This window comes from Ostrinia nubilalis, chromosome 2 (assembly GCF_963855985.1).
Source record: "Ostrinia nubilalis chromosome 2, ilOstNubi1.1, whole genome shotgun sequence".
Lineage (NCBI taxonomy): Eukaryota > Metazoa > Arthropoda > Insecta > Lepidoptera > Crambidae > Ostrinia > Ostrinia nubilalis.
This window is the reverse complement of record NC_087089.1, coordinates 9,724,388-9,743,604: the sequence shown is the minus strand read 5'-3', so window position 1 is coordinate 9,743,604 and position 19,217 is coordinate 9,724,388. Positions and strand designations below refer to the sequence as shown.

At 37.4% G+C, this 19,217-nt stretch overlaps 1 protein-coding gene across 1 annotated transcript in view; it reads right to left on the bottom strand.

The window, feature by feature from the left end:
• LOC135082652 (uncharacterized) overlaps positions 1-19,217 on the bottom strand; it is a 57,614-nt gene that overhangs the window by 33,923 nt on the left and 4,474 nt on the right. The window contains exon 2 of the mRNA XM_063977447.1: positions 14,736-14,938. Coding sequence (XP_063833517.1) covers positions 14,736-14,935 — 200 coding nt within the window. The 5' untranslated portion in view covers positions 14,936-14,938. The remainder of the gene's footprint in view (positions 1-14,735; positions 14,939-19,217) is intronic.

Here is a 19,217-nt window from a genome sequence, read left to right as displayed (position 1 = left end):
TCGGCTGCAGATTGGTCTGATTCTATCCAAATATGTATCATTATTGGCAGCGAGCACGGCCGTAATTGTAGTGCAAATTGTGAGGAATGTTTTCAACATTATTGTAGAGTAAATAAGGATTTCCATTGCATACTCGGTGTAACAGTAACTGAGCAAATCAATTGAAAAAATGTTTTAACCTAACCAGAGTTGGAGTTGGAAGCTGTGAAGCGCCGGTTATGGTATGTAGAGCGCTGTGGGGGGTAATACAGCGTTGTCGACAGGAATTTTGGAATGATAAAGGACAACGTTTATTTGTAGAGACGTTCACAGCTCTAGATATAGCAAAACATAATTCTAGTAGTCTAGTTATGATATTTTAGAGTTCACATGACTTGGAATGAGTTTTAGAATAAGGTTTTGTAATTAGAGGGATGAATATGATTGATAGCAATACTCCGTTTGTAAGGAAAGAAATCTCTAGGTACATATTGAAAAGATTATGACGTCATGTAGTGACTCACGGTGCCGCTTACATCAGGTTCACTATAAATTACCTTCACTCACCTCTATGACACGAAAATTGGCGTAACATACAACTATCTTTAACATCTCAAACGTAAAGCTCAAAATAGAATATCATTATATTTGTGCCGTGCCAGAGTGCAAGACTATGTCATACCAACAGTTATCGCGTGACCTCTATTTCTATAGGTATTAATATTGCGGTTACTTGGAATGTACACTTACTATAGTAGTAGACAAAAGGGATAAAAAGTCAGGCAGAATGAGTGATGCTTTGTACCGTTTTAGACTGGTCATAATTCATTTAAAAGTCCTATATTTGTTATTCCAGCTATCTGGAATTTCCATTCACGCAGTGGCGATTGCAATGACGTTCAATAATTAACCCAGATTAAACGAGTAAATAAAAGAACAATATTGGATAAAGATGCAAACATGAAGTAGTAGCTGGCTAAAGCTAAAAGCATCTAAAAACAAACGACATTTTTTTAAATTAAAAAACAAAAGCTAATGTGGGAACCAACAGATTGACTATTCCAAAGAATCGAAAAAAGCGGGTTATTTACACGATTGTGTAGTGAGAAGGCGACACTCCTCGGAGGTCCTACTAGAGACGTTCAATATTTGCGTTGAGGTGGGCGGAGGAGGGACGCGCGAGTGCAGGCCGAATGTTAATTTTCACGATGAAGCCATTCGTCGTACGTGCGCCGACGCCCTAACGAGCTCTCGCGCCACATTTCTCGAAACCCATACGAATCGACGACCGCGCAATATCTCTATTGTTGCATGAATTATGCGACGTTTCTGAATTAGTTTTCGACGCAGACAGAGCTTTAGCACGGACTCAACTCAGACATTCAGCGTGCGTATGACTGGCAAAAAGCGCATTCCTGACATTGGCACTTAAACATTCAAGACGGGAGAAACCATTATGCGACATCCATTCGTATAGGGGTCATCATCATTGTTTCACATTGTAGGCGTCTCCGAGCCCTTCACGGAGCTTCCGAAGCTCGTTACATTGTCTGTATTATATCATAGACATAACATTTGGATAGCGACGACCCCGGTGGTCGCGTGCGTTATGATTATTGTTGAGCAAAGCAATTGAATACATACGGATTCATTTCCTATTGTTCTTAGCTTGAAAATGATATGCCTACCCATTGTTTGTGGCGAATGGTCAAATTGGTGAATGTGAAAATTTTCAAGCATTAAAAGTTCTAACTGAGCTGAAACGACCGAAAACAAAGAACGTTTAGAAGTTCAATAAGACCCTATTTATAAATCAATCGTGTAAAGGGATAAGCGTGTGAACTGGCCGGCGAGTAGCGGCCAGCAAGCAGTAAGCATCCGATCTCAGCAAACTGTCATTTCCGTTTGAAATCATTACCGGTTGCCAGCTTTCCAAAGGCTTCGATGCACGCTGCGCCGGCGCAGCGCAGTCACGAGTCTCTGTTCACACAATAGTTATGTTCATAATCTCGGTATTTGTTCCGACAAAACAAATTACGAACACGATAATACCAAAACTTAAAGTACTGTAATGTAAAGCGCTCGTAGAGATGAAGATATTAATCATATTCTAACGCTATCATTGTCGCAGAAGAATGCGCTCACAAATATAATAGTAAGTGTCACAACACAAGAAACGACGAATAATGACCGTGAGAGGACAAGATCGTCCAGGCTGTCAGGTAGATGGATAGTTAAGGAGACTAATTTGTGTGGCATTCGGCGGTCGTCTCGGAATGTGAACACGCCCTAGCCGCGGGCCGGTCTCAGCGCGATGAAATCATGAATGGAACCTCAGATCAAATTACCGGACAACAGGAATTCCTCAATATCTCAAGGCTTTTGGAAAAATCCGTTGATCGTCAATATTTAAAAAAGCAAAGCGAATTGTCTTTCGAAAATACTGCACGTGCTATCTTCCTGATGCTCTTAAATACCACACTATTCAAAAAGTGTTAAAACAGTTCAAGTAGCGGATAATAAACCGTGACGAAGTCACTAAACACACCCCAGTAACCAACTAGAGAGCGAGAAACACTTATGTTGGCACAATACAATATAATTGAGGGTTCTATTCACGCGGAACACCTCCTTGTCCCATCGTAACAGTACAATGAAATATGTGAACAAAAAATATTTACAAAAGAATTGTATTCCACGGATCAAGGGAAAAAAGTGAATAGTAAGCCGCGAAGTAAGATCAATACGGTAGATAAATAAAACGGTCCATTGTGAAAGCTGCGCTGCCGTGTGCGAGACCCCCGACCTCCTATGCGCCTGCACACAGACGCTCACGCGCTGAGCAGTATATCACCACCCGTATTGGGACCGGCCGGTGTTTTACTTTCAATTAAAGACTGCACTTAACGGCTCTTGACGATACATGTCTGCTTACATGGCTTTGGAAAACAGCCTTTTTAAGAAACTGTACCTACATAAGATCAGTATACCTACAACACGTACTTGCAGACCATTCAAGTTCTATAGACTAGTAAATTCGTGGGAATTATACAAAGGATCTCTATGACTCTATTAGTGTTCTAGCTGAATGAGAATTCACAGAATGAGAGAACTGACCATGAAAGTAACGAATTGCCTGAGCCCTGAAGTGCTGAAGCGACCTTACTGGATCATTACATTAATTTATTAGATGTATTATGTTCAGGGATTGTATATTACGTAGAAATAATAAACATGTAAAACAAGAGGGTTATTTGCGGACGAATTTACTCGTGCATGAAAATGCTACTTTTGCAATCAAAACAAAAACATTTCATAATAAAGATCAAGGTAACAAACAATTGATAGCTGCTATAATGGCAAAGGTGAGTGAATGAATTTGCGCCGCGAATATTTCACACGTGAAAATTAACACCATGTGCACTGATGCACAATTTTGTTGGTTTAATACCACAAAAACAAGTTTAATATCAACCTGCCTTATGCATATAATTAGCCGATTTCCAGTGGATAGATCGGACGATAAGCCAATCACCGATTTGTAAAACAAAAGTATGCTTCCTACCTGAACGAGGACTGTTTTAGGGTCGACCTTTAGAACGTATAATCGATTCAATATAACAGTCGTTAGGACGTGTCGGGACAAGCTGTCGGTTTTTGTTACAGGCCCGGTGGGATGTCTATGGTCGTTTTGTAATTTTATGGCCACTTCATTAAGGTGCCCGTCGAATGGTCACCTCGAGCTGTATTGACACATCAACGTTGAAAGTAAGGTGTGAAAAATAGATAAAGTCGACTGAATGACTTTATATCGAGCCGTAAGCTGATGACCACGCGTTTTAATCTTTTGAATTGAGGTCTGAGATATAATTATTTAACTAAACACATCATTTATGTTGTGGTTTCTAAGAAAATAACATAAACAAAGACCCAAGGCTATGACGCGAGTACCTACTAGGTAAATGAAGTTGCATGTAGTACATACAACCTACTCGTTAAAATAGGTATTATGTATGTTAAGGCGTGTAATTAAATTCACTCAGCTACTAAAACAGATAAAAGCCATTTATTTGCGTAGATAATTCCTACATTTTAGCTACCAACGTATGGTTTAGGACCGCTTCTCGAAAACTTAAATGTAGCAAATTTTAACATAATGACAGTTATTCCATAGAATTTGTGTGAAAAGATCGTAAATTTATTCCTTAGATAACTTACACATTTTGTTGATTTAATTCTTGGTCTCAATGACATGACAAATCCAGATACACCAACGTCCTTAAATACTGATAAAAGGGTCACTTTTTACGCAGAAGATTGACGATTCCCAAATATTGGCACATGATAAGTCCTCAATAGCAGCTTTCAACGAAGTTGAATGACCGAATTGATAAGGAAAACGGAAAAAAATCACACGGGAGCATAAAAAATACCGGCATCGAACAGCAAACGGATAACGGGAAATTTAACAAGGGCTGTGACAGGATAGGACAGACGTGCCGTGCTTGTGTGCAAATAGCAGATGCGATATTCAGATGAAAATCAACTGTCCGAAGCTCGCACAGTGAAAATTCAGAGATGCCTTCAGGGCTATTCTGCAAAAAATTGCAGCGATATCAATTTGTTCTATTCGTCTCTCTCATCCATATAAGAATCTTGTGGTGGGAGTAGGGCATGCAATTCGGATATCCGGATATCCATATTATTCGGATATTCGCCACATTTATTATTCGAATAGCATCTTTAGAATTATTCGGTCTTTTCGAACAATACGAATACGCCTTTCCTATTAAAAACTTGTAAAAATATCTGACCGCAAACTACTTAATAAAACTTAAAACTGTTAAAACTGCAGGCAAGAAGTTAGCGGTAAGGTTAGATGTATGGACAAGTGCGCGCAATCGCAGATATCCATTCAAGTGCCAACCAATATTCGCGAAAAAGGTTAAAGTGCCAGGCATATGGTTTCCGATGGTGCTAGTGTTATGGTGTAGTTATCTCCTGTTGTAATGAGATTTTTTGTTTGTAGTAAATCAGCAGGAGTTCAGTGACTCAGTTGCCCTCAGTGGTCATGGTCTCTCAACTATCCTGGAATCTACTAAGGAGACTCCTGACACTCTTTGCAGTCTGCTGAATAGGAAGCCTTCAATGGTCATGAGTTGTTGGACTGAATGAGTTTTTATGATTTGAAAGTTTATCCTTGTAGCGGAGTGTGTGGCTCTTTATTTCCTCTCTGACTATGGGGGCAATGGCAAGTCCTGATAGATGAGCCTGTTGCTGATATACCACGGGATTTTGTAAATCAAACGTATGGCTTTTATCTGGAAGCGCTCGATTATGTCGAGATTGGAGTTGGCAGCTGTTCCCCACATCTGTATCCCGTAGGTCCAGATAGGTTTGAGGATAGTTTTGTAGACCATCATTTTGCTACTGGTGTTCAGCTGTGACTGGACTCCGCAGCCACATCATGTTTCTTAGTTTGGCATCTAGGTGTTTCTTCTTTGTCCATATATGCTTTCTCCAGGTTAGACTGCGGTCCAAGTGCAAGCCCAGATACAGAACATGCACAGATTTTTCTCCGTTCGCTTTAATCCGCCATGAATGGTACCATTTCTCCATTTCCGTCAGGCTTTCGTGGAGATAGAGTGAGGCCGTGACTAGATCGTCGTGTGTTGCCATTGTTACATTGTCGTCAGCAAAAATTCCTGTGAATGTATTTGCAGTTGTTGGCAGGTCTGCGGTAGCACGGGCCCCAAGACACTACCCTGGGGTATACCGGACGTTATGTTGCATAGGGCAGAACAAAAGTCTCCAGATCTCACTTCAAAGCATCTGTCTTTCAAATACGACCTAAGTATGTCGTAGAACGGACATGGGAGGTTCATAAGGGCTACCTTTTCTTTTTTTATTATTTTCTATTGACGCTCATAAGTGCCACTTGTGGTCTAAACTGAATAAATATTTTTGATTTTGATTTTGATTTTTGATTTTGATTCTGTTTCAGTTTGTACAAGAGCCCTTTATGCCAGACCTTGTCGAAGGCTTGACTTATGTCCAAGAACGCAGCTGAGCAGTATCGTTTCTTTTCTAGTGCTTCTGAGATGATGTTTATGGTTCTGTAGACCTGTTCAGTTGTGGAGTGTCTTTCCCGGAAACCAAATTGGTGTTTAGGTATCAGTTCGCCGATGTGGGGCTTCATTCGTTTGAACAGTATTTTTTCGAATACCTTCGATAGCAGCGTTTTTTTTTTTCAAGTAGTTATTGAAGTTAGATGATTGTATTAAGCAAATTGATCCTTATTAAAATGATTATAGACAAAAAAGTGTTTTTTTTTTATTTACATTATATTGAAAATAGCAGTATTCGAAAAAATCGTTTTATTCGAAGTATTCGAATACCATAAATTTTAGTATTCGAAATATTCGAATACCAATATCGAACGAATAATGCATGCCCTAGGTGGGAGCGAGCGAGATAATGCTGAATGTTTCGAAATCGGTTTGACGGGTTTCAGAAAATAGCAGCAGACAACGTTGCCAGCAGCATTCGATGGCGAAGCGACTGCGGGCGGGGCGAGGGCCGCGGCTCGCAACAAAGAGCCTTCCGGGAACCGCCACAATACAGGTTGGCCGACGTGCGATACCTTCGCAGAGACTGGCCGCGGCCGGCCAGGTACACCCGCATCACACATGCATGATGCATTCGGAACGAATATTATAGTTGGGCATGGAAACATATCGTGTGCGAATTTTACTGCTATATTTTCTAACTTATCTATTACCCGTTAAATTATGAAGAGAAAGTCAAAAATATAGGTAGAGCTACCTGCCATTTCTTGCCATAATCGAATTACAATTCACATAGGAACTGCTGAACATAGGAATACACGAAAATACCTTTAGAAAACAACGAGGTTATCGGTACCACAACCGAACTATTCAATTGTCATGCGAGTTTCACAACTCGAAATTACCAAACGTGTTTTCCGCGAACCGAATCGATGTTCGGTCGTTATCTACCGCGAAGATATTGAACGTGACAATAGATTGGCGACGACCATGATAAAGAACAACGTATCCTGCCTGGTATATTTTAGGAATAAGATAGATAAACTAGGACTCGGCGATAGTGCAATTTGTTTTCGTTAGTTATTTATCGTTCAAGTTTGTGCATCTGTTTTACCGCTAGTCAATAAATCAAGAATTCAAGATAGATAACGCAGACTTACAGATAAATTTAAGCAAACATAAAAACTAAGAGCATCGCTTAGTTCTGTCTGACAGTTCTAAAAGTATCAGCTCTATCCGTTCAGCTAAGATATTAATGTCTAACAAAACCTTAAACAACTTAACCTCAACGGAATGGAGTAGAGTCCATTGGCGACGAGTCAATTGGTTATCCCACTGTTAACAATGCGTGTGTTAATGAATAAGTTAGAAGAGACGACAAGAACTGAGAGACGAGTGACACTGACAGACGGTTGAGCCGGCGTAGTAAAAGTAAAAGTGGGGTGATAAAATAAAATTCCCAGGCGGAGCAACAACCCGTTCCGGCGGCCGTGCCGGAGGATTTATTACGGAGCCACCCGGCCCACTCTCGCTCCGCGCTTGACCGATGGGTGACCATCAAACTGGCAAATTGTCCAACAATCTCCACCCATTTTGACAGTTGAAAAGTTAAAAGAATGGAGCAAACTTTCAAAAGAACAATGCAGTTTACGATGACTTAAAAAGGCTGTGAGAAACCCCTATGAAGACACTTTTCATTGTGCAGCGAAAATACTTTTTATTGCAGGATACGGATCTGTCCACGATAAATTACACATGACATTCACTAAGGATATAAAAGCAAACATTAAAGTAGCAGTACACTTTTTATCGATTTGAATATTTGCAAGTGTTTTTTGCTGTAGAAAACTATAACGCAGGAAATAATGTACGCGGTTCTTAGAACTGTCTCCGGTAAGTAAACTATCACGAGCGTTGTCGTGTCGTTATGGCGAAATAATGACGTTCGCTCTACGACACGTTTCACAGTAATATGCTAGGTTATTTTAAAGTTACCAATGTAGGCGTTTATGAAGCCGAGAACGTACATACATGTGTACATGTTACACATGGTCTACACGAAACTAATCCTGCATATATTGTCGAGTTAGATGACGCAATTAACACCCAATAGTGACTACCTAAGAAGACAATAGTCGTAAAACAGGGGCTGCTGAAGCTTTTGTGCTGCTTAGCGCTTTGGTGATTAGCAACAAACTTGATTTGATACGGTAGCAGACAGTGCTTGTTAGGTCATCGGCTTTGTTCAAGGTCCTACTCTGGTTTAAAGATCTTCCGTTTACATAATATGCAAATATGTATTAGTATTTCATAATATTACTTATATGAATATAATAATATGTCATAAGGTTTAATCACATTGTGTGTTTTTCTACGACAAGTCAAAACAAGTAAGGAATGATATAATCCGCTGGCGCGACGACGACGTAGTTCATATCAACTGTTTTATGACTCACGCCCAGCGCATTTTGTTAATCTATAAAGCATACTACTAGGCAGTTTAATGCTATCATCTACAAGGCATTTATTACTCACTTAATATTAATTTATTGACTTGTAATATCAATCAGCAGTCACTTAAGTCCGATAACTGCAACTCCTGTAGAGCAGGCAAGATGTAGATCTTGCCAAGTAAACTAAGATATGTACCTACAATTGCAATAAACTAATTTGATTTGATTTGATTTGATAAGTAAACCCAAGTAAACTGTATGTAGAGTTTAAAACTAAATCAATCAAGACTAAGTTAGTCCTAACAAAAAGGGAAGAAAATAGAAGTTCACAGCTAGGGATCTGTTTCTTCCTTTTCCAAAGTTAGGAATAAAACCTTTTAATAAAAATATGCCTGTACCAAGAACGGTATGATTTATTACTTTTAACAGACACGTGTTATCCAGTTAATCCAGTAATATCTTGGCAATAACGCCGAAAAATACGGAGCTTTATCATTTGATAAATTTTATAAAAAAAAAACCGACTCCAAAAAACCTACACTAAAAAGTAGAATAATAATTACTAATTACCTACTTATTTATTAGGACGAATTATTAATATTTATGTAGGTATACCATGATTGATACTTCTGGAGTCGGTGCCAAGATTATGAAACATGTAAAGTTTGCCTGCACCGACTCCAAAAGTATCAATCATGGTATACCTACATAAATATTAATAATTCGTCCTAATAAATAAGTAGGTAATTAGTAATTATTATTCTACTTTTTAGTGTAGGTTTTTTGGAGTCGGTTTTATTTTATTTTATAAAATTTAACTTATTTCTTGCTTTTTAGTTAACTAATTATTACCTTGATGTTACCACTGAAAGTAGGCAGTACATTGAGACCATATTCTTAATGTATATTATAAAAAAGTTCATCCCCAATTTTCCACCCTTGGGGGTGAAATATTTTCTTCAAATTCGCATGAAATCACCCTTTTGATAATACCTATTCAACAAAAAAGTAATCGTTCTAATTGGTTTATAATCGGCGGAGATATTGCGTATAAAAAAGTTCATCCCCAATTTTCCACCCTTGGGGGTTGTTTTTTTTATTATTAAATTTAAATGGGACCACCCTTGAGGTATTACCTATACGCTGAAAAAAGATTTGTTCAAATCGGTTCATAATTGGCGGAGTTATCGCGTAACAAACATAGAAAAAAAAAAACATACGGGTCGAATTGAGAACCTCCTCCTTTTTTTGAAGTCGGTTGAAAACAAGATCATAATAATAAATATCAAAAAAGATGTACGCTGGATTAAATCCGGAGCCGCTATACACATTACAACTCGGGTGCCCATTAAAATGGTTACTTTAGGAAAATAGAAACTATAAGCAATGGATGAGGTGACCATAGATGGGCAAATTTAATTTGACGCTCGATAATCGATGCGGAGACGAGTCAAGATAGACGTGGTGGGCATTATTTTTTGCAGATAGAATGTCAGGTTGGGTTGGTGAGATGCGCGCGGGGCGAGGCGCGGCGGGCGAAGTAACGACTGGCAATCACCAATTCTCAGAAGCGCACTTGTTTTCGCACCAGGTGCAATCATGCTACGTATATTGATGTGCATTATACTTTCAAAACCTTTGAGCAGCTCTCGGCCGGCGTATAAAAACATCAGCAAGGGTTAGCATGAACGAGATCCAATACTCGCTATAATTGAATTTAACCAATTAATGTCAATTAATTTTTTCATGGAACCGAGAATTCCTGTGAAGAGTTTAATATTAGCATCAAGTTAGTGTTGCTATAATGGTTTATTTTTTCGTTTACGGCCAGTTGCCAACGATCGATGCGGTAGCTTTTCTGAAGAAATCTTTAACTACTTGGGTATTTGTTTAATATTAATAACATTGTGGAACTAAAAAACCTTGTAACCTTTATCCGCCCGTGTCCATGATATCATATTTATTGATAATGGTAATATTAATATTACACAATGATTTCATCGAGTACACACCTTCCAATTTCCAGAATTAATAGCGTAGCGAATGATTAGCCAATATTATGCGAGTTAAATATTCCGTCGAATTATTTTATAATATGCATATGAAAAAGAAGATAGTACTTCAACGTTCTTATTAACTTTTCAGGTCATAGGTATTCTTAGTAAAATTAGTTATAGGCGCATAAATCGACGCGCAATGTTGCGTGACTCGCGATGTCACTAATTAGCAATTAATTACATACACTCGAGTCCCATATTTGTTCGGGAAAAAACGTTCAATGTGTTTCATAGCAAATTGACTTAAAGCGATTATCATTATATGGCAATTCGCTTGCAACGGTTCATTTCAGAAAGTAATAAAATCAAATTTATTTAACGACACAAATGGTTTACTCGGCCAACTAATTAGGGAAAGGTGTAATTTTTTCAACGTCCGGTCACTTTGCTGCTAAAATTAACTGTAACGATAAAGAAGGAAGGATGTATTTTTTATTCAGATACATTATTTTAATATACAGTTAAGTGAAGTTAATGCTAATAAAACTTATTTTTAGGAATTAAGCCAGTTTCTCGATGTCACAAATTAAATTAAATACTTAATGACTATTCAATTTCATTATTATAAAATGTAATTATTAATTACACAAGTTTCCCGTCTCGCAAGTCCTATTTATTATTATCGAAGAGTATTTTTGCGCATACAATGGCCGCAATTTCTGAGAAATTTTGTGTCTTCACATCACACACCTGTGCATTGCTCATCAGTGTATTTCTGCCCTTATGGTTCACATGGCGTGCTTGAAATATTGAGCAGGACCAACGACTTAAAAAAATACACGCAATAGAACACTTGGCATTATTGAACTTGGAAGAATCTCAAATCTTCTGTCAGTCCAATTAGCTAAATACTCGGTACATACTGGGTGCAGTAAATTACGATCGAGTTCCGATTGAAAATGGCATTACTGCTATGGAGTGGGGGCGCAAAAAATACGCTGCAACAAGACTAAAACGCACAAACTGCTATCTGTGATGCTTGTCGCGGTAAAATATTTATTTCATCAATAAAACCAAATATAAAACAAATAAATGTACGCGAAGCTGCAAAACAACTTGTAAACTGAGATAGTAGAAAGCCAACAAAGGAAAATGATAAAGGAAACCGTGCAGAAGGCTGAGTTGCGCCATCTTACTTTAACTTTGACAAACGTCAAAAATCTATCAAACTCCATACAAAAAGCGTCGGTTATCGTTATTGTTACGGTTATAATAAAAAGTAAAAAAACTAAAACCCAACTACGACAAAAAACGACGCTGAAAAAGTATAAAACAAGATTTTCAGAATACTAAACTGAACAAAGTTGCTAATGTAGTTGCATAGTAATTTTCATGTTTGGAAAACCGCAGTCACACGTTGTCAAAGTGCTACGGTAGGTAGGTATATGTAACGTGTGACTACGCCTTTCCAAACATGAAAATTACTATGCAACTACATTAGCAACTTTGTTCAGTTTAGTATTCTGAAAATCTTGTTTTATACTTTTTCAGCGTCGTTTTTTGTCGTAGTTGGGTTTTAGTTTTTTTACTTTTTATTATTTGTACTATTTTGGTGATAAAGTGTATTTGTGAAAACAAAAGTTAAATTGATGAACTAATAAGTAGTAAAGAAGCTATGAACGAAAAGATGTGAATTATATGCAATTAGCCCATGAATACAGGTAAAGTCACAAGCAAATGCTAGTAATATATGGGCATTTCTCCACTAAATGGAAAATCGCTGTCCCAAGCTAAATTTATGTAGTAAACCTTAAAATTTCTCAGGTTTTTGTTTCAATACCGACATAGAATTAGGTATTCTTAGCATGACATAGCATATTTAGTAATTTAATCATGGAATATTCGAATAAATAACCTCAAACGTCTCAAATCACAGTCCCCTGGTACGTCCCTTTTCCAGAATTACACATATTGTAACAAATGTTTATTATATTGCTGTTGATATTTGAATAAAAAATATCCAAATACATTAACAATAACAGTTAGCATCTTAATACATCACAAACAATGTTTACAATATAATTTTAATCAAAATATCCTTCTGAGAATGCTGTCCTCAAATTATTAAAACATTCCCCTGTTAAAATTTTAAAACCGGTTTAAAGTCATATTTAGTTTTGGCGCAAAGCACTTAGATCGCAAAACGGAACGCAATAGGTGTTAAGGTTGTTCAGTTGTGTAGCTAGTGGGCAGCCGCTATTTTGTTTAATGCTACTACTGCGTCATCTGGTGAACCACGCGTCTCGGCCGTCAGTGAAAACATTCCCCTGGTGAGCCTTTTTTTTACTATTTTAAGAGTTTTAATAACGATAATTTGTTTAAATTAATTAATCTTCTAGTATGTAGCCACATAAGTTGCGTTTATTTTAATGTTTTTAAATGATATTGTTTTATGAAGTATTCACGTAAAAATAACATTCCCCTGGCGAACATTCCCCTGTCATTTCATAGCACAGGGTACTGTTCATACCACAGGGGAATGTTCATACTACTGTTTTCCTAGGTTTTGACCACTAAACTAACGTCTTTTTAGTAGGTATTATCTCAAAATTTCACCGAAAAAGAAGCTACGCGAAACATGAGAAGAATTTCTAGAATAAAAACGTATAGTTGTGCAATTATGATATCATCGACTTGAAACATTACCCTAAAAGAAAAATTGAAAAAAAGAAGAAAAAAGAAAAACTTTAAATAAAATCAGTTAAAGATATGAGTTGTCGTGAGCATAAGGCTGTAAAAAAGGTTTGGAGGGAGCACTGTGCTAAGTTTCGTGCAAAAAAGAAAGTCATGAAGACATAACAAATAATTTGTGTTTCTTTACGAGATCGAATCAGAAATGAGGAGATCCGTAAACGAACTAAAGTCGGTGACATAGCTCGACGGATTAGCAAGCTGAAGTGGCAATAGGAAGGCACATAGTACGCAGAACTGATGGCCCATCGGCAGCAAGGTTCTGTAGTGGAGGCCGCGTGGACGTCCCACGCTGCGTTTTACGGTACACAAGGTGGACCGACAACATTATAAAGGTAGTAGGAAGGCGCTGGACGCAGGCCGCTACGAATCGATCAACATGGAAGTCTTTGAGGGAGGCCTATGTTCAGCAGTGGACGTCCTATGGCTGAAATGATGATGATGATAATGAACAAATAATTTCGGAAGGGAAAATACCTACATCTGATTCAGAAGATTTCGCAGAAGAACATCAGGCGCCTTTTTAAGATCATCTGACCCAACACGAAATAACAAGAATAGCGTTTCAATATTACATTCACCAGAAACGGGGTCAAAAAACAAAAATTAGCAGTAATAATGTTTTTTGTTTATTACTTTTTGTATTTTTTTGGTTCTGTTTTAAAAGGCAGGATACTACATTTTTGATTATTATAAAGACTGACTTTAGTGTCATACAATTTAAGTCTTAAAACTTAATTGTTCGTTAAGTTTAATGCTACTGTTATTAGGCTTAAGAAAAGTCATTATAAATTAGTAATATTTGTTTTAATAATAATATTTTTTGTTTCAAAAACTTACATATTTTTATAATAGCAAAGAAAAATAAAGAGTTTGTTTATTCAAAGAAAAATACTAATTGTTTTTGTCCATAATACATTCCCCTGGGTGGTTGCAACATTCCCCTGTCGCAATTTTGCGAAAAATCGCCAATAACTCAAAAACTAAGGGGAAAATGTGTGGGCTTTTTTTAGATATGTATTTAAATTACTATTGCCCTGAATTTCGTTAACAAAATTTCTCAACATTTAATAAAATTACTTCAGGACAGTCTTGTATGGACGATTTTCCAAATAGCAGAGAAACACCCATATATATATTCAAAATGTACAAGTAAAGCGCTTTCAAATGATACCAAACACGGCATATTTATCTTAACTTTATTTTTTTACTCTGTATGTTTTGTCCGCTAGAGAGCGCCACATTAGATTTTGTGAAACGCCATATAGCCTATAACCAGCGGACAATTAAGACGCTTCTAATGATATGTCATTTGTCGAATTCTGATAAGTAGTTTAGAAGTTACGAGGGTACACATGAACATACATACATACATACATACATACATACATAGCCTGTCAAAATCATAACCCTCCTTTTGCTTTGCCGTAGTCGGGTAAAAATAAGGTGGTGCAACTCAGCCTAAGTGAAAGTAGTTTAAGACTTACCATTCGATACTCCTGTATCCTTTCACGCAGCAGTGGATGCTCTTGAATTTGTCTTCAAAGCCGTATTCTAGAGGCACTGGCTCCTTGGTGAACTGCATCCACGAGGAGTTGGTGGGCAGTGTGTTGACTGAGCAGTACCCAGCGGCCGTGGTGGCAGCCGCCGTGGACAAGACGCCTAGCGTCAGGAGCAACCACGTCATTATCTGTTGAAAACAAAAAAATGTTTTGAGCACAAGCTGTCAGATAATTTATATCACTTGCATTAGATAATGGGAAAAAGGGCTAGGAAAAGAAGAAACATTAGATAAAAGACAAAAGAATAATCATATCCAAAGAAAATCCACATTTCACGTTACAAAAATGAAAGCTTTCGAAATCTAGGATTTTTCGGCCGGTAGAGCCGTTTTGGAGGATGCGATTAGAACCTATATGAACAAATACCAGCTGCTCGTCCGATGGTTAATTTTATTATCACAATAAATACTTGCCTAACCTTATTTAAACTAAACAGTATCTGTATTGTGGTGGTTAGATAATAAACAGTATTTAATTTAACTGTTAAGTATTATTCAAAAACGCTCCACTTTACCGCTGGGGTTAATACACAAAATTATTTTAGTCTCAATTTGGTAACTAACAATTTCATAAATTCCAGCGGTATTAGTATTTTGAATATTACATGAAAAGGGAAAAAGGGTATTACAACACGTGCAATTCTCTCAAACAACGCACCGCTTTGTGAAACTGGAAGGAAAATAAAAATAACACTCATTACACTCCCGAGAAGGCCGCTTATGAATCATTTACTCAGATATGCTGTCCTTTACATTACTGCTCACTGTTTGACAATAAAACAATGCAGTAAAGAAACAAGTATTTAACCCGGCGAGCGTAAGGTTGGGTGTGGTACACCCAGACCTTGAAAAATCGATTAATATTTTAATAACGAATTGTTGTTATGCTTCGTGCGCTTGAGTAGCTGCGCGGAGGGACATACGGAAGCGTCCCTTGCCACTGTTTCAGGCGACTGCCGCCCGGGGTATGCTGAGGACGAGGTTGAAGCTGTCCGCGGGTGCGTGACACCCGCCTTACGCTACTTGTAACGAATTTGATCAAACACATTTTATTTTGTTTTTATTATTTTATCGATTTTTTTGGTTTTTCTTCAGGCTAAATATCTAGAATGTCTTACGAAGATAATCAAATAGATTATCAGGTCTTTTCAAACAAACTGAAGTCAGTTCTTCCGACAAGTCTGGTAGTGACCAAAATATTGATGATGACAACGATAGAAATTTTGAAAGTGACACAGGAGTAGGAGATGTATGACAAAGGGCAGCATGAAGGATGGCGAAGGCAATGGTAGTTATTTGTTGGGAAAACATGGAACAAAATGGTTCACAGTACCAAAAATTCATCTGTAAAAACTGCACAAAATCTCAAAACGAATTAAGTATCTTTTTATTAGTTTTATTATCCATTTTAGTGTTATTTTGTTCTTATGTTGAGTCTATTTAAAGAAAAAATAGTCTTTATTGTTTTTGTTTTCATATTTTTGACAAAAAATCATAAACATGTGCCATTGTAAGTTCTAATTGTTAATTTTCTTAATTTCTTAAATAAATAACATTGCTAAATTATTTACTGTAATTTGTTTTTTAAATAAGTTCAAAATATAACTAAATATCAGTTTAATATCAAAGAAAATAGATATTTAAAATAATAGTGTATAATAACCACACAATCACGATCTGGGTGTGCTACACCCACCTAGCGCTATTTGTTACTTTTTCCAACCTTACGCTCGGCGGGTTAACATTGTTCGTCAGACATAATCCGGATTAAGTATTTATGGTATTTTAGCTGTCAGTAAAAAAAAACAGGTTTTTTAAAAGAATTACCACGCTAATATAATTTATGAACAAGTACTACTGCTTCCCCCTTTTCCTTGAATTACTTGTGTTCTCATAATTGAACCTAAGTAATTATTGGCAACAATCGAACTGGTTCGCCGGTGTATCAGAAACAATTGAAAGTACTTCGATAGAAAGTCCAAGGATTATGATAATGGGGGTTTAGCCCTAACAATTCTCGGTACAGCGTAGACCTCGTCATTTCTACCTATAGCTTTGTTGTTCGCACTATTGTTTGTGTTCAAACTAGGTACAAGTCGTACAAGACAAGTTATTGTAAACGCTTCTAAGTACGATATTCGTCGACAAACAATAATATTTTTAGTTAAAACTGACAAGCTCTGAATAAATTGGTTTTATTTACGTAACAGTAACAGTTAAAACTGATGTTGTTTGTGACTTTGAACGTGTTTGTTCGAGTTGTTTTTAATATGTACCTGTTTTAATACTGGAAGATTATTTTACCTTCCGTGCAAAATAATCACAACTTTTGATGCAAGCTTTTATCTTTCTTTTTTCGGCCTCACAGGAGAATTAACTAAAATACAAAGATTAATAAATGAGGAGGTAATTGTGTATTTCCTCATAAGAGCTTTGTATATTATTTATTATAAAATTTTACAGTTCTTGCCTATCGCCAGTGGCTCTAGACAATTTGACTTTTTATGCGTCTGTTTGACACGCATCGTTTCAGCCAAATGACGTCCACTGCTGGACAAAGGCCTCCCCCAAGGTTTTCCACAATGAACGGTCCTGCGCTGCCCGCATCCAGGCTCTTCCCGCGACCTTTACCAGATCGTCGGTCCACCTAGTAGGAGGCCTGCCCACGCTACGTTTTCCAGCCCGTGGTCGCCACTCGAGAACTTTCCTGCCCCAACGGCCATCGTCTCTACGAGCTATGTGCCCCGCCCACTGCCACTTGATTTTAGCAATTCTGCGAGCTATGTCGGTTACTTTGGTTCTCCTACGGATCTCCTCATTTCTGATTCGATCACGCAGGGAAACTCCGAGCATAGCCCTCTCCATCGCCCTTTGGGTGACCTTGAGCCTTCTTATGAGGCCCATAGTAAGCGACCACGTTTCGGATCCATATGTCAACACTGGCAACACACACTGCTCGAAGACTTTCGTCTTGAGACACTGCGGTATTTCGGACATGAGTATATGGCGAAGCTTCCCGAACGCTGCCCATCCGAGTTGGATTCGACGATTGACCTCTTTCTCGAAGTTGGACCTACCTAACTGGACTGTTTGTCCCAGGTATACATAATTGTCGACAACTTCGAGTGTAGAGTCTCCAACCTTCAGGACACGCATGCCTTACAGCAAAATATTGTTAGTATGAACTCGAAACGATACCTGGATGTGAACGTGTAAATAATAATTCATAGATATTATACATGTTTTTTCAACATTTAATATGCCATTGCGTGTTCGAATATTTTTAAAAATACAACAGAAGAAAAATATTTCGTATTGTTTTTATTGAAATATTTTTTTAATGACCGGGTATTTTGAAAGTGATGTCGTGCTTTAGGTGGGAGGGGTGTGACTAAGTTCATAGAACTGTTTTTAAATATTCATTTCGGTATGTAATGGAAAAAGCGAATGGCTTGTATGCCGAACGAAATACTGACTAAACGAATGACCTATAATTCTACGAATATGGCAGTGGAGCGAGTGACTGGGCCCTAAGTTCTCGGAACGACATTAACCACTTAATGGTAACACAATGGTAATGCACTGGGTATTTTTTTCGGTGCGAGTTAGGTTTGAACTTTTAGCTGACATCTTGGTAGCTGTCATAAATGATGATTGGATTAGTTATGAGAATTAATATAATGAAATCTATTATAAGTGCAGGGACATGCTTTGCATAGTAGCTAATTAAAATTAAATAGGCAGAGCTATCTGCTAAACCGTTTCATTGATGGTAAAAGTATTCCGTTTGTATTTTACCAATAGCCTACCTTGAACAATAAATATAAAAACTACCTACTTATTTGTCTAATGAAAAAGACAAGAATATTAACTATTGACTCATAATAAAGACTTCCCGTTTACCGCTGAAAGTCTAAGAACTAATAACAATAAACAAGGAAATTTATTAAAATGCAAAAGAGGTAAGTCATTCTACCTTCGAAGTAAATTGAAATTATTAATAAAGCAGCATTGATACATGAAATGGCAGTTTCTAAGGTAATTGATTGACGTAATGGTTTTATTTTGTTCAGGCACGAAGCTGATGTTTTCAAACGTCAAAAAATTGCCAGGATCTACCAGGATGTGCATGAATAGTAAATTAATTTGAAAATATCAATCGATGTCAATTAATGGGTTCATAATAGACTACCTCATTGGACTGAGTAAAGATACTCTTTCTAGAGTAACTAGAATAGCATCCGGTTTACTTTTGTCACGTATACGGGCCCTACGGGACACTTTAAGCTTTACACTTTCACCATCATCGTCATCATCATTTCAGCCATAGGACGTCTACTGCTGAACATAGGCTTCCCCCAATGATTTCCAAAAGCTTTACACTTAAGCGTCATGTTAATTTGTAACA